This window comes from Balaenoptera physalus (assembly GCF_965194825.1).
Source record: "Balaenoptera physalus genome assembly, chromosome: 3".
NCBI classification, from domain to species: Eukaryota; Metazoa; Chordata; class Mammalia; order Artiodactyla; family Balaenopteridae; genus Balaenoptera; species Balaenoptera physalus.
Window position 1 is genome coordinate 2,039,449 of NC_138890.1, and position 25,929 is coordinate 2,065,377.

Genomic DNA, 25,929 nt, shown 5'->3' on the forward strand with positions numbered 1-25,929 from the left:
CATCTAGCGCCCCCGCGTGGCCAGGCTGGCTGAGAGAACTACATTTCCCAGCAAGCCCCGCGGGCTTGCGCATGCCCAGTGGTCCAGGAGCGCTGCGCGAACAGATCTGCCAGCGCCCTGTCCGGGAATTGGCGAGCGGCGGCGACTGGCAGGACCGGACCAGCCAGGGCGCGGGGTCCTGGGGGCCGCGCGGGTTGAGGCCACCTCGGTTTGGGAAGTGAGTGTGCCGGCGGAGCAGAGCGAGGTCTGGAGCCAGCGCCTGAGGTCACGGCTCTGAAGTCTTGAGTCTGGGGTCTGCTAGAGGACTGGGGTCTTAACTCAGCTTTAGGCTCGAGTTGAGTCTTCAGGTTGGGTCTGAGGTCCAGGTCTGAGTCTGGGGTCGATCTTGAGGGTGGCATTGGAGGTTTTGAGATGCGAGCCCGCTTTCTGGCATCTTGGAACTCCAGTATTAAGTCTGAAATTCTGGGTCTAAAGTCTTGGACTGAGGTCTTGAGTCCTGGGTCTCGGCGACCTACACCTGTCGGGTCTGTATAGTCAGAGTATGTCTCCAGCCTCCACATCCCCGCGGAGGAAGATTTGGAAGAACCAGGGCTGGGGTGAACAGGGTCCACGGATGGGGAGAGGTCTGGGGCAACGGGTACAGGGGAATCCCCCGGGGTTTGGAGCCTGGGAAGCCACAGCCTTACAGCTGCTCATTCTGCACCTCAGTTTCCTCGTCTGTAAAATGAGGTCATAGCGGAACCTTCCTTGCAGGGTATGATGGGGATTAAATTATGTGTCCTGTATGAATACATACCAGGTGAGAGCCTGGTACCAAATTGGCAGCCAGGAAATCTCATCTTTGATTCTCTTTTTCAGATGCTAGCTTGAGCCCAGGGTCCAGGCATGGAATTCCTGACAACCTCCCAACCCCCTCCAGGACCTCCAGCCATGGACTTGGAGGAGCCCAGGGACACACTTTCACCCTCTCAGGACCTCACCCCTGATTGCCAGTGGGACCCGGCACCAGGAGGCCCCAGCAACCTGAGTCAGATGGAACTTGACGGGCTAAATATTCAGGACCTGCTGCAACAGTTTGAAGCTCTGCCAGGTGATCTGGTGGGCCTGTCCCCAGATGGACCCCCGTGCCCCTTGCACATTGCCACTGGCCATGGCCTGGCCCCTCAGGACATCACCGATGCCCATGGGCTCTTGTCCGCCGAGGCTGGCCGGGAAGACTTGCTGAGCCTCTTGCAGCAAGATGAGCGCCCTCCTTCCCAGTCAGGTCCCCAGGAACCTCCAGACCCTGCTCCTCGCCTGTTGCAGCCCCCTGATGACCCAGAAGGGGATATGGGCCCCCAGGAGTGGGCAGAAGGAGCCTCTGTTGAGCAGGACGAGGGCAGGAGCTCAAGCAGCTCCCCAGAACCCTGGCTGGAGACAGTACCTCTGGTCACTTCTGAAGAGCCACCTGCCAGTGCCCAGGTAGAGCCCACCCTGCCCCCCAGGCCGCTCCACTGCTGGGAGCCAAGCAGGAGGACTCAGGCCTACCCCTCTTTTGTCTTCTTCCAGAGCCCCAAGACCCTGGCTTCCTACCCAGCCCTCCAGGAGGGTGAGTGTCCCGCCCACCCTGGCCCCAGGGACTTCGGGGTTTCAGAACAGCCCGACTCAAGCTCCCAAAACCTGGCACAAAGTTTGCCAGTAACAAGTTGCTTCTAGAGAGGCTCTGAGGTTGGTTTTGAGTAGATTTCAGACACCTGAAAGAAGAGACAATCCTGAGAATGTTCTAGAATGAATAGGGAGCGTTAGGGCAGACTTGGCAAATTGTAGCACTTAACTTGATTCTAGAGCAAGGGTTGGTAAATTACCATCCATGGACTTTCTGGTATGTTTTGTGAGCTAAGACAGCTTTTGCATTTTTATTTATTTATTAATTTTTTTTTAATTTTTTTTTTTTTTTGGCCACGCCGCGCAGCATGTGGGATCTTAGTTCCCCGACCAGGGATCGAACCTGCACCCCCCTGCAGTGGCAGCGCGAGTCCTAACCACTGGACCGCCAGGGAAGTCCCATGCATTTTTATTTTTATTTTATTTTATTTTTAAAATTTATTTTTGGTTGTGTTGGTGTTCGTTGCTGCCCATGGGCTTTCTCTAGTTGCGGCGAGCAGGGGCCGCTCTTTGTTGCGGTGTGTGGGCTTCTCATTGCAGTGGCTTCTCTTGTTGCAGAGCACGGGCTCTAGGCGCGCAGGCTTCAGTAGTTGTGGCACGCGGGCTCAGTAGTTGTGGCTCGCAGGCTCTAGAGCGCAGGCTCAGTAGTCGTGGCGCACGGGCTTAGTTGCTCCGCGGCATGTGGGATCTTCCCAGACCAGGGCTCGAACCCGTGTTCCCTGCATTGCCAGGCAGATTCTTAACCACTGGGCCACCAGGGAAGCCCCCGTGCATTTTTAAATGGTTGAAAAAACTTGAAAGAAGAACATTTCTTGACAGATGAAAACGATAGGCAATTCAAATTTCAGCGTCCGCAAATAAATTTCATCGGGAGGGACTGATGCCCATTCATTCGCGTGTTGTCTGTGGCAGCGGCCAGACTGAGTAGTTGCAACGGAGACCATCTGGCCCACAAAATAAAAAATATTTACTGTTTGGGCCTTTGCAGAAAGGCTTGCCAGTCTGCTCTCAAGGCATGAGAAGTATCTGTTCTGGCCACCTGGAATGTTCTAGAACATTCTCCCCCACACTATCTGAGGCTCTAGGTCAAAGAACAAGTTCCGTGGTTGTGGGAAAGGAAGCTGGTTTGAACTTGTAGTTCCAAGAAAGTTCTAGAGTCATGGGTGGAGCTGTGATTCACCTAGAGAATTCCAGAACCTAGCATTTTGCCTGTGGTTCTAGATTAAAGTGACCTCGGCTGACGACGGTGTTCTGGAATGATGAACAGAGCTGTCAGGTTCTACTCAGACTGGGGAGTTCTAGAACCATGGAGTGAATAGAATTTATCTCTGGTTCTAGACCTTTAGGAGTTGTACTAGAACTGGGCAGAACTGTCCAATTCTAGAAAGTTCTACAGCTATACAACAGAAATAGAATTTGAGCCACATGTCACTTGAAATTTTTTAGTTATCCACGTTAAAAAAACAAACACTTAAAATTAGCTTTAATAACATTTAAATTAAGCCCCCGTATTTGAAATGTTATTTCAACATACAATTCAACATTTTATAATTTTACATTTTTTTTATGAGAGCGTCTAAATCAGGCATGCATTTTACACTTACAGCACATCTAAGTCCAGACCAGCCACATTTCAAGTGCACAGTACCCACATGTGCCTGGTGGCTACCATATTGGATGGTGCAGTTCTAGAACCCAGAGCAGAGTTATCTGTTGTTCTGGAATGCTTAGATCATGAAGGACAGTGGGCAGAACTGGCTATCCTTTAAGTTCACGGGAATGTGGTTTCATTCCCTGTGGCCTGTGGTTCTCCAAAAAGCAATAGCTATTGGTTAGAATATTCTAGAATCACTGACACTGCTGTCTGGCTCTAGGTTGCTCAGGGAATTCTAGAGCCATGAGGGCAGAGCTTTCTGTGGTTCTGGACTGGGTTGGGGGGATTCTAGAACCATAAGCAGAGTTGTTCGTTTCTGGATTGTTCAGATAATTCTTAGAATTGCCCAGTGCATCTCCAGTTACGAGTTATTGAGGGGATTCTAGAACCACAGGAGGAGCTTCCTAATGCTATCTTGATCAAGACGTTCTGGAATCACGTAGTGGAAAAGTCGGATTCTGGAGCAATGTAGGTTTCTAAAATCCCAGGCAGAATTCTGTGGTTTGAGACCTGTCAGGGAGTTCTAGAATCACAGATCAGGAACCACCTGGGTTTCTGGACAGTATGAGAGTCTGAGGTATGTGGACAGTTGCCTCTTTCTACTCTGTTTGGGCAGTTCTATGACCATGGAGTAGACTTGTCTGTGGTCCTGGGCCGATAGAGAATTCTAGAGCAGTGGGCAGAGCTGACTGGCTCTAGATTGATTGGGATTCCAGAACCATCCAGCAGAGTTGACTATGGTTCTATAATGTCAAGGGTTTTAGAAATAGTGGGACTGTCTGGTTCTAGCCTGATTCCTGGAATTCTAGCAACACAGGGCGGCAGTGTCTGTGGGCACTAGAGCTGTTTCTGGCCGTGGTTCTGGATGCAGAGTCTGCTCCTGAAACCGCGTCCTCTGCCTGGGAGTCCTTGAGCTGTGGGCAGAGCCGGCTCTAGACTGACGGAGGGTTCTACATCCGTGAGGGCCGAGCCACTGATCTGTGGCTCCGGCTGATGGGGTGGCTCTGGGACAGTGGGCAGACCTGTGTGGCTCCAAGTGCCAAGCCGCGGGGCAGAACTCTCTGTGCTTCCAGACCATTCAGGGCTCTGGGCAGAGCCCGCAGGGGTGGACGAGCCTGGCAGAGGTTCTAGGGGGCTGACCCGCCTCTGCTGTCACACTCAGTGTCCGGCCCCTGTGACCACGAAGACCTCCTAGATGGTGTCATATTCGGAGCCAAATACCTGGGCTCCACCCAGCTGGTGTCTGAGCGAAACCCGCCCCCCAGCACGCGCATGGCGCAGGCCCAGGAGGCCATGGACCGCGTCAAGGTGAAGCCAGGGGCCAGCAGGTGGGTGGGCGGGTAGGTGGGCTGCAGGCCGGGTCCCCCGAGGCCGTCTGAGCCTGGCGGGTCAGAGTCTGGGTCTTTGGGGGCCTCCATGTCCCACCCCACCCCCCACAGGCCCCCGATGGGGAGACCCAGCCCATGACAGAGGTAGATCTCTTCGTCTCCACCAAGAGGGTCAAGGTTCTGACGGCTGACTCCCAGGTACGGGGCCCAGGCCTGGCCTCTGGGGCGTGGGAGCCTCCGCTGAGGGTGAGGCAGAGCGAGGCCCCCCGCAGCCCACCCAGCCCGGTCTCCCCGCCCCCTCCAGGAGGCCCTGATGGACCACGCCCTGCAGACCATCTCCTACATCGCCGACATCGGCAGCGTCCTGGTGCTCATGGCCTGGCGGCGGCTGGCCCGGCGGCCGGCGCCCCAGCCCCACAGCCGCCGGCTCTACAAGATGATCTGCCACGTTTTCCACTCAGAGGACGTGAGCAGCGGGCTCCAGGTGTCCTGAGGGCGAGGGGGAACTCACAGCGGCCCCTGCTCTCCACCAAAGCCCCACCTGGCCACACTGTCACCCCAGCGTCCTTCCATCCTCACCCTCCTGAAGGCCCTGAGCCATATATTCCAGGCCTTCCTGTAAGAGCCTGAGACTGGCAGCCATCTCCCCAAACCCTCCCTGCCCCAGGCCTGTCTCCCTTCCCCTCCCCCTAGATTCTTGGCCAGCGGCTGGCGGGCCAGTCCCACTTGGGGGTGTATGGGCTGCTGCTAGGGATGTCAGTGGCTGGGGGGGGACCTGAAGGAGGTGGGTGGGACCCCCAGAGAGGTGCCGCCCACCCCACAGGCCCAGCTCATTGCCCAGGCCATCGGCCAGGCCTTCGCCGTGGCCTACAGCCAGTTCCTGCGGGAAAGCGGGATCAACCCCAGCCAGGTGGGCTCCCAGCAGAGCCAGGGGGCCACGGGCCCCGGCCACCTCCACAACGGGGACCTCGACCACTTCTCCAACAGCGAGAACTGCAGGGAGGTGAGCAAGCGGGTCCCCCCACCCTGGCCCACCGAGTGGCCCTGAAGCCCTCCCGCGCCCCCCACCCCACCTCCTCCTACCTCCTCCAAGCAGCCCTCAAGCGCCACCTGTGACCCCCCAGGTGTGCATCGAGAAGCGCCGGGGTGAGGGTCTGGGCGTAGCCCTGGTGGAGTCGGGCTGGGGTTCCTTGCTGCCCACGGCCGTCATCGCCAACCTGCTGCACGGGGGCCCCGCCGAGCGCTCAGGGGCCCTCAGCATCGGAGACCGCATCACCGCCATCAACGGGACCAGCCTGGTGGGGCTGCCCCTGGCTGCCTGCCAGGCTGCCGTCCGCGTGAGTCCTCCGGGGCGGCCAGGGCAGAGGGCCTGCAAGGGCCCCCTAGATGGCAGGTCCCCCCTCCCCACGTGGCCAGGAAAGTGAGCCCAAGGCCAGGTCTCTGTGTCTCAGTCCAGAAGGGGCAGGTAAAGCTTCAAGTCCTACCTGCTCCCATGCACTTTGGGAAACCGAGGCTCAGAGAGGGTAAGTCCAGGGACGCCGCTTTGGTGCGGGAGCAGGGTTGGAACACAAGGCCTTTCCTCTCTGCCATGAGGCAGCAAGTGTATTCTTGAGTCTTGACCCTCATTGCCCAGACTGGGAGACTGAGGCCCAGAGATGGGGAGGGGCCTGGCCAGGCCAGAAGGGCAAGTCTGGCACGGTTCACGCAGTGTGTTACTGAGTGCTTGTAACCCTGCCTTGTGGGCACTGCTAGAACCTTGCTTTTGACCATAAGGAAACTGAGGCCCAGGGAGGTGAGAGGTGGCACGGCTCTGACTCCAAGGCTGCCCAGCTCTGGTCTGCATTCTTAACCACTTCTCAAGGGATCTTGTAGAATCTATAGGTTCCATTTTATGAGTGGGTAAACAGGCCCAGGAGGGGCTGCAGCTCAACAGGAAGTCTGGCAGCCCCCCGGAGGCCCAGCCAGGTCAACAGCCCCCATCCTGCACAGGAAGTGAAGTCTCAGACGCTGGTGACCCTCAGCATCGTCCACTGCCCGCCGGTCACCACGGCCATCATCCGCCGGCCCCACGTCCGCGAACAGCTGGGCTTCTGCGTGGAGGACGGCATAGTGAGCCCCCAGCCCAGGGACCGGGTGGCGGGTGGGCGGCCCCAGGCGTGGCCCCCTGACCAGCGTGGCCCTTCCTGTCCCCCCAGATCTGCAGCCTCCTCCGGGGTGGCATTGCGGAGCGCGGGGGCGTCCGCGTGGGGCACCGCATCATTGAGATCAACGGGCAGAGTGTGGTGGCCACGCCCCACGCCCGCATCATTGAGCTGCTCACGGAGGCCCACATTGAGGTGCGTGCATGGGTGGTAGGCGGGGCCTGAGTGGGAGGAGGCCGCCTGCAGCTGCCGCCTCCTCTCTGCCCCCAGGTTCACATCAAGACGATGCCCGCTGCCACCTACCGCCTGCTCACAGGCCAGGAGCAGCCGGTGTACCTGTGACCAGCCACCTTCCCCTCACCACTGTGCCTTAGCCCCCGCCGGCCCTGGAACTCCGTCCGCGGACCCTCCTCAGCTGGCCAGGGCCACAAAAGTTTCTTGGTTCTATATTATTTTTTATGTAAAAAATTAAAAGCTTATTGAATGGGCAAAGTCTCAGATCTGGGTCTGTGGGGTTGAGAGAGGAAAGATAGCACCCTACTCTGGCCCCTTGTCCCTGGAAGTCACTAAAAGCCAGTGCTGTGAAAATAACTCCATTTATTAAAGACCGGGCAGAGGGAGGCAGGTTTCCAGGTTCTGTGTGGGAAGCTGAGTCTCAGCTCCAGGGAGAAAAAGGGAGGACAGGCCAGCTGGCCACCTGGGAGGGGTCACAGGTCAGTGGCCGGTCCCCAGTCATAGCCATCTTCGTCAGAGGACTCCACATCTCGGGCTCGTGTAAACTTTTTCCTCAGAGCATCCCGCTCATATGTCCTGGGGATCAGAAAATAGAACAGAAGCTGTGGGTGGGGAGGATGTGGACTTACCTACCATTATCTGAGTTGACTCTGGGCTAGGCACAGTGGGTGCAGTCAGAGATGAGCAAGACAAAACTCCTACACATCCTTCAAAGCCCGCTCCAAATTCCCCTCCTTCAGGAAGCCCTCCCAATTCTCCCAGGAAGAGGATTCCTACTCCCATGGCCCTGACTACATGGGGCTTGGAGTGGCTCTGTCTGGCTCTCTCTCACCCAGGAGGCTCCCAACACCACGAAGGCATAGCTTGGTTCTAGGTCTCTTCTCCACCCCACACCCTGAGTCCCAGGGGAGGGTTGAGGGCCCCCAATGTGGAGTACAGGGGCTCTTACCGCATGCTGTCCTGTCGCCATTGACCCTGTGGGTGGCGGCCATCCACCTTGCAGAGGGAGAAAGGAGGTTAACACTTACCCCCAAGTATGATAAACTGGGATGAGTAACCACCCCATCCCACCTCCCCACCTTTGCCCCCAGCAGTGTTACCCACAGGCTTTCTCCTTGTCCCCACAGAAGTCTGGAGCTCATCCCCAATTTTAAATGAGAAAACAGCCTGGGACAGGGGAAGGCCTTGGCTGTGATCTCCCAGACTGTCAGCAAAGGGGGAGTGGGGTTTCCCATCTGTGACTTTCCTCAGAGGGCTGTTCTCAGGAGCTCATAAATGAGTTCATATATGTCAAGTGCTTAGAGGAGAGCCTGCCCCATAATCAGGATGCCATGGACAGTTGAGCAGGTCGGGTACTGCACAACGCCACGGAGCACCATTCTACCAGAGATGTCATAGATTCGTACATTTTTACATTTCCCTAGAGAGGGTTTGGAGGATTTTGTCAAATTCACAGAAAGGCACCTTGGAGGCTGAGGCAGCCGCACAGAGAATAAGTGCTAAGTCAATATTTGTTATTGTTAAACACCCGATTCCCGTGGGCCAGGACTTGGACTAAGTGTATTCTGTTTGAACAACAAGCTTGTGGGAATTCCCTGGTGGTCCAGTGGTTAGGACTCTGAGCTTCCACTGCAGGGGGCGTAGGTTCGATCCCTGGTCAGGGAACTAAGATCCCACAAGCCGTGTGGCCAAGAAACAAAACAACAACAACAGCAAAATAACAAGCTCGTGACGTCAAGACTTTACCATCAATCCCTGTATCTTAGATAAGGAAACTCATGCAGAGGTTAAATATTTGCTTTAAGTGACTCAGTGGTTCAAATACCCTAGATCCAGGTCCCAGCTACTGATCTGGTTGGGGAAGTTTCTGTTCCTCGACATCCTGGCGGAAAATAGGCTCCCTAGGTGTCTCAGCCCCGTCCCGAGACCCTTGCTGGGGCCAGCCTGGTGCTCTGCTCACCTGGGTCCCCCGGTGACCCGAGGATCTACCGTGATCTTGCAGGATCCGAGGCTCATCCTCCAGCACGGGCTCCGAGGACCGGGCCAGGGCTGGCGCCAGGGGCCCCTCGTCCACGTCCGTGTGGGGCCCACCCTCGCCATCCGTGTAGCCCTCGCCGTCCGTGTAGACGCCGCCCTCACCGTCTGTCTCATAGTCACTGTTGAGCCGGCTGTCACAGCTCAGATCCGCGGAGCTGTCAGCCAGGCTGCGATGAGGGAGGTCCAGGTTGTCCTCTGAGGAGCTGTCCAGCTGCGGGTGCATATGGCCTGACTGAGCCGAGCCTCGGCCCTCCCTGATCTTAGAGAAAACCCCAGACCTGGGACACCACCTTTCAAACTCCAGTCCTCAACCTCAAATTGAGCCTTAATCCTTGACCCCAAGGTGAGTTCTGACCATTGACCTTGGTCCAGACTGAGCCCCCAGATCTGAGCTGAGCCCCAACCCTGACTCCAGTGTCAGGAGAAGACCCCAATCCCATCTCACCCCAGGAACCAGGTCCAGACCCTAGCCTCAGGTCAAATCTGGGCCTTGGCCATGGCCCCTAACCCAGCCCTAACTGCGACTGTTCCCAAACCCTGGCAGGTACCTGGTCCTCGGCCGTCCAGATGGGCCGCGTCTGCTGCTCGTGGATGATGGCCTTGAGCTCTTGGTACCAGGAGTCGCTTGTGCCCTGCAGGGGGATGGTGGCTGCGGGTGGGGGGGAGGGGCATCAGCATGGCTGGGAGACTCAGGGCAGGACCCACCGCCCACCCCAGACCCTCAGCTCCCGCCCCACCTGTGAAGAGGTGGTCACTGTGCTTCCTCAGCTTCTGGGCCTGAGCGTAGAGGCGGCGGGAGTTGCGGTGGGAGGTGGGGGCCAGCCATTGGCGCAGTGCCTTGAGGGCTGTCCGGCTCTCGGGGACACAGAAGACCACGATTGGGTAGTACTGCACGTAGTTAAGGCGCTCAATGGCTGAGGGTGTCACATCCAGGAGTGCGTGTTTGTCCTGGGCCAGGCCAATGTTGGGGGCCGTGGGGGAGGGAGACAGAGAGACAGTGGAGGGAAAAACACCCAGAGACAGAGCATCAGAGACAGGTGAAGAATCAGAGAGACAGAGATGAAGAGTCTGAGGTCAGAGTGGACCCCAGCCTCTCACATCTGCAGGCCAGCATGTTGGGGTGGGGCTTGGTGATAGCCCAGGCCACAGTGTCTTGAGCACCAGAGCCCCAGTTTGAGTCTCTGCCTCTTCCCAGGACTTGCGGCTGTGTGACTCTGGGCGGGCTCTGTCTCCCTCAAGTCCCCCACATCACAAAGCCTCCAAGAGGGGGAAAACCACACTTGCGGGGTGTGGGGCCAGAACAGGTTGGAGGACTGGGCCTCGGTTTCCCCATCCATGAAATGGGACCCACAGCAGAGCCTTGCTTACTTTCTCTGCAATCACCCGCACGGTGTCCAGTTTGATGATCTTGGAGGGGCTGTCGGTCCTTGACACACTCTCTGTGGAGGGGAGAGGCGACTGGCAGCTTCGGGAGGGCAGTCCACTGGCCCTTCAAATTCATGTCTCCCTGCCCCTCCCCTGCTCAAGAACCCACCATGGCTCCCCATGGCCCTTGAGAGAAATTCTAACGCCAGCAGCAGCAGCAGCAGCTCCTGCTGGCCCCACTCCTGACACCACACTGGGTCCCCTCCTGACCACGACCCTCACCTCCTCCTCCTGAACAGGAGTGGCTGTTACTGGCAGATGGGGAAACTGAGCCAGGGACATACGGTCACCAGCTCAGAGTCACTGAGCCAACGACTGGCATGATGGGGAGACGGATGCATAGTCTGTGCTCCACACACTCACTTTCCCAGGTTCGGTCCCAACTCTGGGCCTTTGCTTGGGCTGTGACCCGAAAGAAGCTACTCTCCCATCCCCTATGTGTCCTCTAGGACCTGAGATGGAGTACTGCAACCTCTAGGAAGCCCTCCTAGATAGCATGGCAGCTGAGGGAGAAGGCACGCTGGGGTCTAAAAGGAAGGGGACGCATACTTGCCTTTTTTCTCTTTGTTGTGGTAAAATGTGTGTAACATAACATGTACCACCTTAACCATTTTTAAGTGCACAGATCAGTGGCATCAAGTGCATTCACACTGTCCAGCGACCATCCCCACCATCAACCTCCAGAACTTTCTCATCTTCCCAAACTGAAACTCTGTCCCCAGGAAACACTGACTCCCCATCCCCCTCCCCCAGCCCCTGGCCCCCACCATCTACTTCCTGTCTCTGTGGATGTGACTCCTCTAGGGACCTCCTGTGAGTGGAATCAGACAGTGTTTGTCTTTTTGTATCTGACCTATTTCACTGAGCATTGTGTCTTCAATGTTCATCCATGTTGTAGTGAGTGTCAGAATTTCCTTCCTTTTTTAAGGCTGAATAATATTCCACGGTGTGCATGGAGCACGTTTTATTTATCCATCACCTGTCGATGGACACTTGGGTTGTGTCCATCTTTTGGCTGCTGTGAATCAGGATGAATCTTCATGTACAAGTATCTGTTCAAGTTGCAGCTTTCAGTTCTTTTCACATGTCACAAAAAAATTGCTTTAACTTCTTTTCAACCATTTAAAATATATCAATACCATTCTTGGGCTTCCCTGGTGGCGCAGTGGTTAAGAATCCACCTGCCAATGCAGGAGACACGGGTTTGAGCCCTGGTCCAGGAAGATCCCACATGCCACGGAGCAACTAAGCCCGTGCGCCACAACTACTGAGCCCGTGCGCCTAGAGCCCATGCTCCACAACAAGAGAAGCCACTGCACTGAGAAGCCCACGCACCTCAGCAAAGAGTAGCCCCGACTCGCCGCAACTAGAGAAAAGCCCACGCGCAGCAACGAGGACCCAATGCAGCCAAAAATAAATAAATAAATAAATAAAAGAGCCACACCTATTTCAAAAATAAAATAAAATATATCAATACCATTCTTTTTTTTTTTTAATTTATTTAATGTTGGCTGCCATTGGGTCTTCGTTGTGGCACGCAGGCTTTCTCTAGTTGCGGTGAGCGGGGGCTACTCTTTGTTGCGGCGCATGTGCTTTTCTCATTGCGGTGGCTTCTCTTGTTGCGGAGCACGGGCTCTAGGCGCACGGGCTTCAGTAGTTGTGGCTCGCAGGCACTAGAGCGCAGGTTCAGTAGTTGTGGCGCACAGGCTTAGTTGCTCCGCGGCATGTGGGACTTCCCGGACCAGGGCTCGAACCCGTGTCCCCTGCATTGGCAGGCGGATTCTTAACCACTGTACCACCAGGGAAGTCTCTGAATATCATTCTTAATTAGCAGGCTGAATAAAAACAGCCATATTTGGCCCAGGAGCTGTAATTTGTTGATTCCCTACTCTAGCTTAATTGTTCCTGCAGTTGTTCATTTCTGGTCTCCTCAGGAGACCCTGTGTATTCGTTGGATGCTGTGTCTATAGCTCAATAGACAAATCTCTTGAACAAACAGACAACTAGCAGTTGTCCAACTGGCTCCATTGGCAATGGCTGCTTGGTGAACTGTGTTAAGAAGGATTCTGAGGCTCTATCCAGGTAAAGGGTGGCAAGATTGATTGAGGATGTCTGGCCCAGGGGTTGGAGGGGGTGCTGGCGGATGATCTGCCTCATGTTTGGCATGGTTGTTCTAACTCTTTCCCCCAAACAGCATCATTAGCAGCCCCCTTATCAAGCTGCCTCAACCCCAGGCTGGGAAAGGGTTATGAAATGGTTCACCAATGAGGTTGCTATGGGACCTGGTTTCTCACCTGCAATTTCAAACTCGTCAGGCATCTCAGCAGTCAACTTCTGCATAGCAATGTCAGCCACGGGTCCCAGGATCACCACCGGGCGCTTGAAACTGGCTGCGGGGCAGAGAATCAGTGACAAGAATCAGGATCCCAGGCGGGGCAAAGGCTGCTAGCCTCTTGTGCAACTGTCTCTCCACTTTCTCCATAGTGGATCTAGCCAGGCCCATAGCTGCCCAGCTAAAGACTACAACTCCCAGCCTCCCTTGAAGCTAAGGATGGCCATGTGACTATATCCTGGCCAATGGGATGCAAGCAGAATGATGTGTGAAATCTGGGTTGTATCCTTCAAGGGAAGGTGTGAGACCTCTTGGCCTTCTCATACTGAGACTGTTACTTGAAAAGGAAACTTCTTGTTTATACAGTTTGGGGTCAGAGCAGCTGAACCCAGCTAACTCAGTGATTGGCAACCATTACAACCCTCAGGCCACATCCGGTCTACTGCCTGTTTTTGTAAATAAAGTTTTATTGGCACAAAGTCACATCCAGCATGTCCCCTCTCTCCTGCCTTCCTGCAGAGTTGAGTCATTTGGACAGAAACCATCTGGCCTGCAAAGCCTAAAATACTGTCTGGCCCTTTGCAGGAAGAGCTTGTTTGACCCCTGGCCTCACCAATACTCCCTTTTACCAGTGAGGAAGTGGGTGCAGAAGGCATCTTGGCCGGAGAAAAGCGAGTAAGCAGACGGCTCTTTACACCTGACCCTTCTCTCTTTTTCTCCTCTCCTTCCAGGCCTCTCTCTTGCTCTTAAAAACTCGATACGTTCAGATTTCTAAACTTTCGTTGCCTGGGGGTAGAAATTAAGTACGTAGCCTTTTATGTTTGAGTCTTTTTTGTCTGGATGACAGACCAGCAGCTGGAAAGCAGCTCAGCCCTTTCCGGTCCTGAGTCACCTGCTATTTTCTTTAAAAAGCCTCAGCACCTGGTTTTAATCCTTCTGCCCTGAGGCTGTGGGCAAGAGCTTAATCTCTTCCCTTCCTGAAATCTGAATGAGGTGTATTTTTACCCCTGGTTCTCGGGTAGTGAAAGGATCTATGTGCTGGTTTTGTGTGTGTGTATTTTCATCCTAAAGTAACCAAAAGGGGGTATTTTGGGTGGAAGGAGAGAGGTAAGGATTGTGGCTTCGGAACACTCTTACTTGAGGCCCCCCCCTCGGCCCCTCCCACCCTGGCCCACCTTCTCGCAGCACCACGCGTTCATATGGCGGGTAATGACCCTGTCTGGTCAGAGCCGACAGATCCTCACGGCTCCGATGGGTGGTCTTCTTGGCTCCCCGACGAAGACCCCGCAGCCGCCAGAACTCGGCCCGTGTGCTGGAGCCCGCTGAGGCTCCAGGCCCGACCCCCACGGCCCGCTGGGCAGCCTCCAGACTGGCCAGCTGCTCCGCCCTGGAGAGAAGAGAGAAGATGAATGAGCACTGGGGTCCAGGATCACAGCCCCAAAGATGTCCAAGGCCTAATCCCGGGACCTGTGAGTATGTCACCTCTCACGGCAAAGGGGACTTTGCACGTGGGGTTAAGTTAAGGCCCCTGAGATGGGGATGACCCTGGATTCCCCGGGGGTCCTAGTGTCACCACAGGGTCCTTATAAGAGGGAGGCGGGAGGGTCAGAGGCAGAGAGAGACGGGAGATGCTGCGCTGCTGTCTGTGAGGATGCAGGAGGGGCCGCGAGCCAGGGATGCGGCGCCTCAAGAAGCTGGAAAAGGCGGAACTGATGCTCCCCTGGAGCCTCCGGAAGGACCCGCCCTGCCCACGCCTGGATTTAGCCCCATCAGACTCATTTCTGACCTCCAGAACGTGAGAGGATAAAAGTGTGTTGTTCAAAGCCCCTAGGTTTGTGGTAATCTGTTACAGCACCTGCAGGAAACTCATACGAGCACTGACTGGTCAGCCCTGAGCCTTCTGCATGGCTCCCCAGAGTGAATCACCAAGGATGCTAAGTGGTGACGCTGTGCCCTGTTCCAGTGGGCGGTCCCCACCTGCTCTGGTTGGGGATGATGCCCCGCTCTTTCTCCCGGAGGTCACGCCCCATGCGCACCGCCAGCCAGTGGCCTCCGCGGGCATGGCTCTGCCCAGGGCCGGGGTACAGCGTGTCCAGCACGTGGAAGACGTCTCCGCGGGTGAAGCCCAGGCCAGACGGCGGGCTGGGCTCCATCTCAAAGTGCATGCGGATGTAGAAGGAGTCGCCCACGCGGGACTGCACCATCTTCCGGAAGACTGTGGACACGGAGGCTCCGTGAGCTAGCAGGGCCACCGCCCAGACCCGACCCCTCCCCAGGGCCTGGCCGTGGATCCCAGCTCCACTCTCACAGACACACACGCTCTCACACACTCACACACATACACTCACGCACACTCACTGTCCTGCTTCCGCTGCGTCACCAGCTCCACCTCCTCGCCCGGGGGCAGCTCCAGCAGGAACTGCACAGCCTCCTCCCGGGTCAGGTTCTGGAATGGAGTATCATTCACCTGCCGGGAAGTGGGTGCAGGGGTGGGACAAGGGCACAAGATCCCAGCTCTTCCTCCAGACGAAGCCCTCCACCCAGCTCCTTCCAGAGCTGCTGTCAAGAGCCCCAGAGATCGGGGCACGGCTTTCCGAAAGGGGCACTGCCCTGTGGCAGCCTGGGCATCTCACACACACACACACACACACACACACACACACACGTGAAGGTCTGGCCCAGAAACCAGGATACAGGGAATGCAATCAGTACAGGCGTAACCGAGGCTCTGTGGGTTGTCAACATCAAGACATGGGAACGAGGGGTCACAGCTGTGACAGAACCAGGACACTGGTGAGAATTTTGTGATACTTGAAAGAGTCAAGACAGACATGGGGTCGTGACAGGGACACAATATACAGACCCAGACAGCAGGTCACAGACACTGATGATCATGGAGTTAAAGACACACCACGAAGGCGCGACCTGGATAAGGCCATGACCCGGACACGGGAGACTGGGGTTGGCACAGAAAGGGACTGTGGATGGACGCAGGGATCAAGGGTGCGGCCCAGGCAACATGGTCAGGACACGGTCAACTCAGTGACACAAACAAGGAGACTGTGACATCGATAATGAGGCAGTGACCTGGGAAAGGTCGTCAGCTGGACATCGAGGTCATGACATTGACAAGGATGTGACATGCACAAGGTCATGACCCAATCATCAAGGTCATGCCCCAGGCTGGGAAGCCTTAAAATGTTTGAATGTCTCTGGGTGTCTTGCCAGTCCCCAGGGGGTCCCCGGGGGAGGACACACAAGCAGTAACAGACTCGGGTACCACCCAGCAGGCCCACCACCAGCCTCCCCCGCTCACCTGCAGAATCTCATCTCCCTCCTGGATGCCCTGCCCGTCAGCCGGGCTGCCCGCCTGCACCCCGGACACAAAGATGCCCACGTCATTGCCTCCGGCCAGCCGCAGCCCAATGTTTGTGCCCTTGAGGAAGCGGACCACCCGCGAGGCAGGGCTGTACCTGAGCAGTGAGGCAGAGACGGCGCGTCAGGCCGTGGATGGGACAGCCCCACCCCCATGCTGGTGCGAGAAGGCAGGTGATGGGAACCAGGAGGCAGCCCCATGTGTGCGAGTCCTCAGCTGGGGGGCTCTGTCCTGGGGCACGTACCCGTGGTCCTCCACGCTCTGACCGCTGGGCACGCTGTGCATGTCACGGCTCCTTTGCCTCGGGGAGTCTGAAAGGGAACAGCCAGTTTTTCCCGAGCACACTGACTGGTCCAGCCGCCAAACCTTTGCTGGGGGGTGTCTCTGCCCCTTGGAATGCAGCCCCCAGCCCCCCGCTTCTTCCCAGGGAACTGTCCCTGGCCTCTCAGGTCCGTGCCGGCCTTCCCCGCTCTGCTCGGCACAGCCTCATGGGCTGCGACCAGAAAAATCAGAGGAGGGGGTGCTCAGAGTCACCACCCTCTGCTCACCCGCGTCTGACGCAGTCCTCGAATCCACTGCACTCTCCTGCCGAAGCTGGGGGCTCTCCCTGGTGGGGAACAGGTTTGGGGTGAGGTGGGGGTGGGGGCATGTTGAGCAGCAATTTTTAGAAGAATTTTAATTTATCCGCACGTGGGTTCTAATCCTGGTCCTGCCCCTCCGCAGCTGTGTGACCTCCGGCCCTCTGCTTCCCCTCTCTGAGCCCCAGTTTCCTCCTCCGAGCCCTGGGATGGCTGAGTCGAGTCAAGGCCTCAAAATGAGATGAGCCTGTGACTGTCATGTTTATTGTTTTAATAGTAGTGAAAAGTTATAGAAGGTGCTCTTGAGCCAATGTCTGTGTCCCCCCAAATTCATATGCTGAAGTCCTAACCCCCGGTGGGATGGTCTTAGGAGGCGGGCCTTTGGAGGTGACCAGGTTTAAATGAGGTCATGAGGGTGGGGCCCCCATGACGGGATTAGTATCCTTATAAAAGACACCAGAGATCACTCTCTCCACCACGGGAACACACAGCAGGAAGGCGGCCGTCCATGGGCCAGGAAGAGGCCTTCACCAGGAACCGGCCATGCCAGCACCCTGGCCATGGACTTCTGGCCTCCTGCCTATGGTATTTTGTTAACAGCCCGAGCAGACTAACACAGAGTTAAACCACAGGACGGAAAGAAAGTTCCCTGCAAAATCAACCCACTGGTAGCACAGAAGAGTTACTTTCCAGATCTTTCAGATGCTTTCAAAGAAACAGTGAGGAAATATATACTTATGAAAGAAAATCAAGATCAGGCCATATGTTAGCATTTCCGACATACAGCCTGTGAACCCCCAGTGCTGAGTGACTGGGGGTGGCAAAAGACACTTGAGAATGATGTACCCCCAGCCCAGGTCTCGCGGGGCAGGTTTAAAGAGTACAGGGCCTGCATCGGAGAAACACATCAAGCTACTTGGAGCCGTCTGTCCACAGATCCTTCTGTGTGCCCATGGAATCCCCGGGAAGATCACACAAGAGTCCCCCAAACCCTTTGAGATGCTGCCCTGTGTCATTCTGCAATCCGGTTCATTCACCATACACAATGCCAAGTGCATTTTCCCAAGGCCTTTTCAATATACTCTTGGAGACATCCTGTTTCATGGCTGTCTAATATTCCCAAGCAAGGATTATATTATAACAATCGTAATAAAGAGCATTCACTACGGGCCAAGCACACACACACCATCTCCTTGTGTCGCCGCTAGTTAGTGCCCTAATTAGTGGTGGAGTAAGATCTGGGGCCTTGGCGTGGGCCCTCCTCTGGCTTCTAAAATGGACCGCAATGACCCCCACCTCCTGGTCCTCCTGCCAACAGCCATGCGAGGGAGCTTAGAAGGGGATCATCCACTCCCAAAAGCCCACAGCCCTAGACCACGTCTTGACTGTAACCTCACGAGACCATGAACCAGAACCACCCAGCTAAGCTGTCCCCAATTCCTGACTCTCAGCAACAGTGAGGTAATACATGTTTACCATTGTTTCAAGCGGCCAGGTTTGGGGGTCATTTGTTATGCGGCTGTAGATAACAGATACAACCCCCTACTTCACAGGGGACTGCAGGCTTAAATGAGGTGCCTGTTACCTAATCCCCAAGTGTTGTGCAGTCATGTTTTTTAAGGCACTGAATTGTGTACCCTCAAAATTCATCTGTTGCGGTCCTAACCCCCAGGATCTCAGAATGGGACCTCATTTGGGAACAGGGTCATCACGATGTGATTAGTGAACTTGAGGTCATACTGGGGTGGGGGGGCGTGGCTAATCCAGTCTGACTGGTGTCCTTATAAAAAGGGGACATCTGGACACAGAGACACATACACGGGGGAAGATGACATGAAGACACACAGCGGGGAGACGGCCACCTGGAAGCCAAGGAATGCCAGAGGCTACCAGAAGCTAGGAGAAAGGCCTGGAACAGATTTTCCCCTAAGAGCCTTGAGAGGCAGCGTGGGCCTGACACCGTAACTTGGGTCGTCAGTCTCCAGGACTTTGAGACAATAAATTTCTGTGGTTCTAAGCTGACCAGTTTGTGGCGCTTTGTTACTGCAGCCCCAGGAGACTAACAAAGTAACTGCCACTCTGTCCCTTTTATAAACATCATCATAACGAATAAGCATCCTCTAATCCCTGCACACCGCTGTGGCTATTTTGCCCCCAAGAGAACTCTCTAAAAGCCTTGCTCGGTGACAGGGCTTATGCATTTTGAAGTCTTCTAGGGCTTGTTGTAAAATTCTGTTGTCCCTTCTGCTTTAAGTCCACCCATATCTGGTTCTCCCAGGACCAAGAACCCTGAGCCACAATAAGGAGGCAAGAAGGACTGTGTGTGGAAGGAGAGGCCTCTTCCAGGCGGGCCGCCACGACTGCACCCTCAAGGCTACCCCATGTTGGAAAAGATAGGCCCATTTTCCCATCCCACTTGGCCATTCTAGCCAATGAGGTTACATACATGGGGGAGCTGGTTCGGCTGGCGTCTGGACTCCGCTGCCCATGCTGGGGTGGCGGTGGTACATGGGATGGTGGCGCCTGAGACAGTTCTGACCCGATGTCTGAGATGTCTGTGGGGGAAAGCGTGTCTCAGCCACGGGCATGCCTTCCAGGCTGCTGTTTCACAGAGGGGCACCTCAGGCCCTCTAAGCAAAGGGGCCCAGACCAGAGTCAGACTCAGCTGAGGGCCTCCAGCCCTAACTTGCTGTGTGGCCTCGGGCAAGTTTCTGTCCCTCACTGAGCCTCTCAGGGCCAGGCTTCCCAACTCCTGCTTGGCCCTGCCTGGCACAGCCTGCCTCCCTGGCCCTCCACTTGAACCTCCCAGGGCCAGCCTCTTGGCCCCTCACCCTCCAGAAGGGAGCTGTCACTGTCGCTGACGGCCGGAGGGATATTCACCAGGAACTGGCCTCGGTCCCTGAGCACCAGCAGAGTCAGTTTCCCTTCCGACTTCTCGATCAGTTGCCGTGTGTCACTCAGTGACAGATTCTCACTGGACACCCCGTTGATCTAAAAGGGATCAGGAAGGAGGAAGCAAGTTCATGAGAGATAGGGGATACTAGAAACAGATACCTTGGTGAGGGGGACTAGAAACACACAACCCTCAGGGGTTACTAAAAACAGGCATTCTCAACAGAAAATGATAGAATTGCATTCCTGCTGTGAGAGGAGACTATGCCAATAACTGACCTCCAGAAGAATTCTAGAAACAGACAATTTTCTAAGAGGGGTGGGGGGGTGCTAGGGAAAAATTAAAAATGGATTGACTCTCATTTCCCCAGAGGGGGAAATTTCTCAGGAGACATTGGGAACAGATATTAGAAACAACTCTAATTGGGGGAGAGGGAGTAAATACTTAGATACTAGAAACAGACAATCTCTAGGAGGTACTGGAAACAGACATCTAGAAGTGGATTAGAAACATACAATTCCTAGGAGGGATTTAATGTCATCTCCCCTCACCAGGAATCCATTGCTAACATTTTCTCTTGGGAATGTCTGTTTTCAGTAACCCTTCTAGCCCCCAGCCCCACCTCCAAGCTCTGTTTCAAGTGTCAGCCCCAAACTACTAGAAACAGACAATTCCTCAGGGTCACTAGAAACAGACAACTCTGAGGAAACTCTAGAAACAATCAACCAGAAATGATTTGGATATCAAACACTAGGAATCACTAGAAACAGATTTTCAGGGGAGGAGTCTAGAAGGAAACCAAGCTCTTAAGGCAGAGCTGCTCCTCAAAGCCCGGTCTCTGGACCATTAGCATCCAGGCACCTAAGGCAGGCCCATGAATCAGTGCTGTAGCCAGCAGGTCATGTGATTCTGGGGATACTAGAAACAGACAACCCAAAGGGGGTGCTAGAAACCGACATTTGGCAATGGATTTACAGCAGTGGGGGGAAGGGGGGAAAATCCTGCATAGCCATCTCCAACCTTTGTGAAACAGGCCACAATGCAGGAGGCAAGTAGTTCAGAACCAGCTCTGCTGGCCGTGCCATATGCCTCGGTAACACTGTTACCCTCTGGCCCCGGTCTCCCTGCCCCTTGACAGGAAGCCTGGTCTCACCTGTAGGATGAGGTCTCCTTCCTGGAGCCTGCTGTTCCGGGCAGCCAGGCCCGATTCTGTGATGTGCTTGATGAAGATCTGACTGCCCAGTTTGACCCCGAAATCTGTGGGGGGAAGAGGAGGGAAACTGAGGCAGGGCCTGGGTTCTGGGCTGCCAGGGGCTCTCAGACCTCAGCCTTCTCGCCTGCCCTCAACCATCCCACCTTCCAGGCTGCTGTCCTGCAGGGAGGGGGCAGGCTTCAGCCTGCTGCCCCTTTCTAGCGGGCACTCTCTTCCTGCAGGTACCTGTCAGCGGGTGACAAAGCAGACCTGGTCCCCTGTAGTTGGGGGAGATGGAACACACAAGCACCCGGTGATGCTGAGCACTGGCAAGAGAAAAAGCTGGGGGACTTCCCTGGTGGCGCAGTGGTTAAGAATCCACCTGCCAATGCAGGGGACACGGGTTCAAACCCTGGTCCGGGAAGATCCCACATGCCGCGGGGCAACTGAGCCCGTGTGCCACGACTACTGAGCCCGAGTGCCACAACTACTGAAGCCCACGCGCCTAGAGCCTGTGCTCTGCAACAAGAGAAGCCACCGCAATGAGAAGCCCGTGCACAGCACTGACAAGTAGCCCTTGGGCTTCCCTGGTGGCGCAGTGGTTGAGAATCTGCCTGCCAATGCAGGGGACACGGGTTCGAGCCCTGGTCTGGGAAGATCCCACATGCCGCGGAGCAACTGGGCCCGTGAGCCACAATTACTGAGCCTGCGCGTCTGGAGCCTGTGCTCCGCAACAAGAGAGGCTGCGATAGTGAGAGGCCCGCGCACCGCGATGAAGAGTGGCCCCCACTTGCTGCAACTGGAGAAAGCCCTCGCACAGAAACGAAGACCCAACACAGCCAAAAATAAATAAATAAATAAATAAACAAATAAATAAATAAATAAAAACTGTGATCCCTTGTACCGAATGAATTCTCAATCTACCTACCCTCCTTTATTTAAAAAAAAAAAAAAAAAAAAAAGAGTAGCCCTTGCTTGCCTCAACTAGCGAAAGCCCACGTGCAGCAACGAAGACCCAAGGCAGCCAAAAATAAATAAATAAATAAATAATTAAAAAAATAAAAAGTATTAAAAGAAAAAAAGAGAGAGAGTAAGCCAGGAGGTGGGGAGAGTGGCCGCGGAGGGGCAGTTTGGGGACAGGTGGTGGGGGATGGCCTCTCTCAGGGGGTGACGTCTGAGCTGGGTCTTGGATGAAGCAAGGGGGCAAACCCTGCAAGGGTCTTGGGAAGGTCATTTCAGGATGGGGGGGGAACAGCCCATGCAAAGGCTCTGGGGCAGGGATTCTGATATCATTGCGCAGCAGTCAGCAGCAGGCACCTGAGGAGGAGCAGAGCCCAGGCTGTCCCTTCCCAACACCCTGATGACATCACCAAAGGGGCTTAGGGGTCACAACCCCAATACTCAGTGACATCACGATGAGCGTTTTCAGGATTATTAAAATTACAATGTGGGGTAGATATCCCAGTGCCATTTGTCACATCATGACCAGAATTCCAAGGTCACAATACTGCCATTGACTCAAGACAGGAATGAGAGATCACATCCCTACTGTTCTATACCTACTAATCCCTTGACAGTCGACTGATGTCACGATGTGTGAGTTTCCTGTTGCTGTACCAAACTGCCACAAACTTAGTGGCCATAATACAACACAAATTTATCTCATAGTCTGAAATGGGCCTCAACGGGGCTAAAATCCAGGTGTGGGCAGGGCTGATCCTTCCGGAGGCTCCAGGGGAGCAACGGTTCCCGCCTTTTCCAGCTTCTAGAGGCGTCGCATCCCTGGCTCGCGGCCCCTCCTGCATCCTCACAGCCAGCAGTGCAGCATCTCCCGTCTCTCTCTGCCTCTGACCCTCCCGCCTCCCTCTCATAAGGACCCTGGGATGACACTAGGACCCCCCGGGGAATCCAGGGTCATCCCCGTCTCAGGGGCCTTAACTTAACCCCACATGCAAGGTCCCCTCTGCCCTATGAGGTGACACATCCACAGGTCCTGGGACCAGGATGTGGGTATCTTTGGAGGCCACTATTCTGCTGACCACACACCATATGTGACCAGATTTTGGGGCAGCAGCGCTGCCCGTTCCCGGGGATGCCAAGCCCCACTGCCGACAACATGGCCCCCACGCTCACCGTCACTGTCTCTCCTCCGCACCAGCACGGACTTCACGGGCCGCATCTGCACGTCCTGCCGCGGCAGCCGCTTGAAGCCAGACACTAGGGCCAGCCCGTTGGCTTCGGAGCCACCGCCTGGGCTCCTGCGCCCATGGCTGCCGGCCCGGCTCCGGCGACCTGTCCTTGGCCGGCGGGAGCGCTCGCCCCAGGAGTGGCCAGAGCCGCTGGACGTGTCACCCTCGTAGCCCTGGCCGTGGTCAGCCTCATCCAGCCGCCGCGGCACATCTTCCTCGTCCGAGTCCTGGTGTCCCAGGCCAGAGGTGGCCTTGGTGGTGGGCAGCTGGACTTTCCGGGGACGCTTGACTGTCTGTTAGGGCAGGCAGAGATGGTCGGGGTGGCAGGGGGCAGCTCAAGGCTTTGCCCCATCCCATGGGGGACCCTGGGGAACCCTGGGGCACTCTGGTCCCTCTGGGCCTTAACATCCAAGCTGTGAATGGCAACAAGATTCCACTTGCTTGGGGAAGCTTATACTCATACTGCCCATGGGCAGCAGGACCAGGGGGAGTGGGGTTCAGCCAGGGGCAGAAGTGCCACCTGAGCCAGGGGCTGCCTCTCCCACCGAGCCCCCACTCACAATGTTGGCCACTTTTGTGCAGGTCTTGAGTATCTGAATGGCGAAGGTGGAGGTGACACTCTCCATGGAGACCCCATTCACCATGACGATGTGGTCCCCTGTCCTGAAGGAGGAGGCCGGGTCTCAGGGAGGAGACATCACCCAGGAGCCCCTCTCCCCAGGCCTGCCCTGAGGGCCCCTGGCAGGTACCCCCACGTGTACAAAGCCTGGTTCTGATTCACTGGTGTCCCCAGACTCATGAAGACATTTATCCTTCTGGGCCTCAGTTTCCTCATCTGTAAAATGGGGCTGATTGCAGAACCCACATAATAGTGAAATGCAATCATAGAACATAAGCTGCAATTACACCTGGTGTCCCTGTACCCCCTCACTTCTTTCTCTCGGGCCCCCTCTTCCTGCTTTTCTCCCCTTCTCTCCCTGTCCGTTTCATACTCTCTCTCTCTGAAGCTGGTCGCTGATTCTGAGCTGAGCCATATCACCCGTCAGCCTCTTGGGTCCCAGAACCATTTTCCCAACATAACTCCCAGGAGCCTCCTACCCACAAGGGCTCAGGACACTGGGTCTCTCTCCCTCCAGCCAAAAAGAGGTTCCCAGGATATTTGCTCCAGGCGCATCCTGGGGCCACTATGACCCCCAGAACTCATCAGAGGACCAGTGCCTTGAGGAGAGTGGGGGCTAGTCACTGACTGTCCTGCTGCCAACTCCAAGCCCTGTACTGACAGAGCTGGAAGGCGCCAGGCACTTTCCAGCCTCCTGGCTTTGGCCCACACAGTTCCCTCCTCTTGATGTGTCCCCCCACCCCCACCCCCGCCGGAACCCGGCTGCCTTGACACTCACTGTAGCCGGCCCTCAGCTGGTCCTCCAGGCACCACATCGGACACAACCACTGATCCACTGGGCCGGTCTCGGCCACCAGATATTGCAATGCCGAAGCCTCGGCGGGGGTCCTGAGGGGGGAATGAGAGACAGAACGTGATTTTGCTTCTCATTGGGACAAAGGCTGTCCTGCAGGGACCAACCCACCATTCCCGTCAGCACCCACGCAGAGAGAGGGAGGCCCCACCTTGCTGATCGTGGCTGTGTGCTGTTCCCAGATGGTCAGCTCCTCCATGTCCAGCACCTGGTGGGAGGTGACAGGGAAGGTGGACATGAGGTCTATCAGAGCAATCAGGGGTCCCCATACCTGGGTGTGGAGCCTGGCTCTGACACTCCCATGGCCCAAGTCTGTGAGTTAGTTGCTACCTCTCTTGAGATCTCAGTTTTCTCACCTGCAAAATGGACTTAAATCAGTGGTTCTCAATCCAGGACCATTCTACCCCCTCCCCCAGAGGGCACTGGGTGGCATCTGGGGACATCTGTGGTTGTCATGACTGGGGGGTGCTCCTGGCATCGAGGGGGTGGGGGCCAGGGGTGCTGCTCAAACCCCTACATGTAGTGCACAGTCAGACCCCACCACAAACAATGAGCCATCTCCAAATGTTAATAGTGCCATACTGTGGTGGGAGCAGAGGAAATGTGAGTCCTTGTCACTGTACCTCTGGAAGGTCTGGCTCAGTCCCTGCAAGGGGTGGGGGCGGGATCTAGCAAGGCCTGCAGACACAAGGGTCTCACTCTGCTCCAGACACTCAGGGCTCCTCGATGTTCCTCCCACACACCAAGCCCGGTCCTGCCCCAGGACCTTTGCACGAGCCATCTCCTCTGCCTGGATCTCTCTTCCCCCAGATCTGCACCTGGCCTGCTTCCTCACCTCCTTCTCCCAACCACCCTGTCTGGAACTGGAACGCTTGCCATCCCACAACAGACTAGTTTATCCTCCTTTCCCTGATTCCTCATTCACAGAACTTGTGATCCCTTGACACTCTCTAGATTTTAAAAATCTGGTCACTGCCCTTCTCCCTCTAGAATATTGGCTTCAGAGGTCAGAGATTTTTATCTGCCTCATTCAAAGTTGAGCCTGAGTGCCTGGATCATAGGAGAGATTCTAACTATCTAAGGAATGAATGAACGAATGAAGTGCTTCCTTTGCGCCAAGCACTTCACAGGTAAGATCTCATTTAATCTGCTCACTAAGGGGCATTCTATTATCCCCCTGTCACAGAAGAGGAAAGCCAGGCACAGAGAGGGGAAGTCACTTGCCAAGGCAACAGAGCAATTGGAGGGTGGGGCTGGAGGGTGGGGCTGCGGGGCGTGGATTCTGTTATTTTCAAGCCCAGGGTATAGATGAGATCACAGGCTCTGGGAGTAGAGGTCACTCAGCCGGGAGATACTGGCAGAAGGGGGGGATGTGGAGCCCGCCGGGAAGCCAGCCCCCACCCATCCCTTACCTTCTGCGGGGTTGTCCCACTC

The 25,929-nt window shown here is 55.7% G+C and overlaps 2 protein-coding genes across 9 annotated transcripts in view; one reads left to right on the plus strand and one right to left on the minus strand.

Annotated features, from left to right (window-relative positions):
- Positions 1 to 57: 57 nt before the first annotated feature.
- On the plus strand, positions 58 to 7,259 carry APBA3 (amyloid beta precursor protein binding family A member 3). Of its 3 annotated transcripts, none has more exons than XM_082453191.1 (11): positions 58 to 217; positions 859 to 1,461; positions 1,549 to 1,588; positions 4,461 to 4,606; positions 4,738 to 4,824; positions 4,931 to 5,092; positions 5,450 to 5,629; positions 5,751 to 5,963; positions 6,616 to 6,735; positions 6,822 to 6,962; positions 7,038 to 7,259. In XM_082453191.1, the coding sequence occupies exons 2-11, from the start codon at positions 886 to 888 to the stop codon at positions 7,107 to 7,109; spliced, it is 1,737 nt and encodes a 578-aa protein (XP_082309317.1). In that variant the 5' UTR covers positions 58 to 217; positions 859 to 885; the 3' UTR covers positions 7,110 to 7,259. The 3 variants fall into 3 exon arrangements, with proteins under 3 accessions (XP_082309317.1, XP_082309319.1, XP_082309318.1); XM_082453192.1 differs by having other exon boundaries at positions 71 to 217; positions 920 to 1,461; XM_082453193.1 differs by lacking the exon at positions 1,549 to 1,588 and having other exon boundaries at positions 859 to 1,090.
- Positions 7,260 to 7,347: 88 nt separating this feature from the next.
- Positions 7,348 to 25,929, minus strand: part of TJP3 (tight junction protein 3) — a 29,893-nt gene continuing 11,311 nt past the window's right edge. For 3 of the 6 annotated variants that reach the window (XM_082453188.1, XM_082453187.1, XM_082453185.1), the window contains exons 2-21: positions 24,647 to 24,703; positions 24,421 to 24,530; positions 23,584 to 23,686; positions 22,968 to 23,316; positions 20,796 to 20,899; positions 19,581 to 19,740; positions 19,196 to 19,304; positions 16,720 to 16,778; positions 16,416 to 16,482; positions 16,112 to 16,268; positions 15,148 to 15,262; positions 14,773 to 15,010; positions 13,971 to 14,182; positions 12,758 to 12,853; positions 10,407 to 10,477; positions 9,776 to 9,986; positions 9,587 to 9,687; positions 8,962 to 9,297; positions 7,951 to 7,997; positions 7,348 to 7,577 (exon numbers count right to left, since the gene is read on the minus strand). In XM_082453188.1, coding sequence (XP_082309314.1) covers positions 7,475 to 7,577; positions 7,951 to 7,997; positions 8,962 to 9,297; positions 9,587 to 9,687; positions 9,776 to 9,986; positions 10,407 to 10,477; positions 12,758 to 12,853; positions 13,971 to 14,182; positions 14,773 to 15,010; positions 15,148 to 15,262; positions 16,112 to 16,268; positions 16,416 to 16,482; positions 16,720 to 16,778; positions 19,196 to 19,304; positions 19,581 to 19,740; positions 20,796 to 20,899; positions 22,968 to 23,316; positions 23,584 to 23,686; positions 24,421 to 24,530; positions 24,647 to 24,694 — 2,796 coding nt within the window. In that variant the 5' untranslated portion in view covers positions 24,695 to 24,703 and the 3' untranslated portion in view covers positions 7,348 to 7,474. The remainder of the gene's footprint in view (positions 7,578 to 7,950; positions 7,998 to 8,961; positions 9,298 to 9,586; positions 9,688 to 9,775; positions 9,987 to 10,406; positions 10,478 to 12,757; positions 12,854 to 13,970; positions 14,183 to 14,772; positions 15,011 to 15,147; positions 15,263 to 16,111; positions 16,269 to 16,415; positions 16,483 to 16,719; positions 16,779 to 19,195; positions 19,305 to 19,580; positions 19,741 to 20,795; positions 20,900 to 22,967; positions 23,317 to 23,583; positions 23,687 to 24,420; positions 24,531 to 24,646; positions 24,704 to 25,929) is intronic. The other 3 variants (XM_082453190.1, XM_082453186.1, XM_082453189.1) reach the window with 3 other exon arrangements.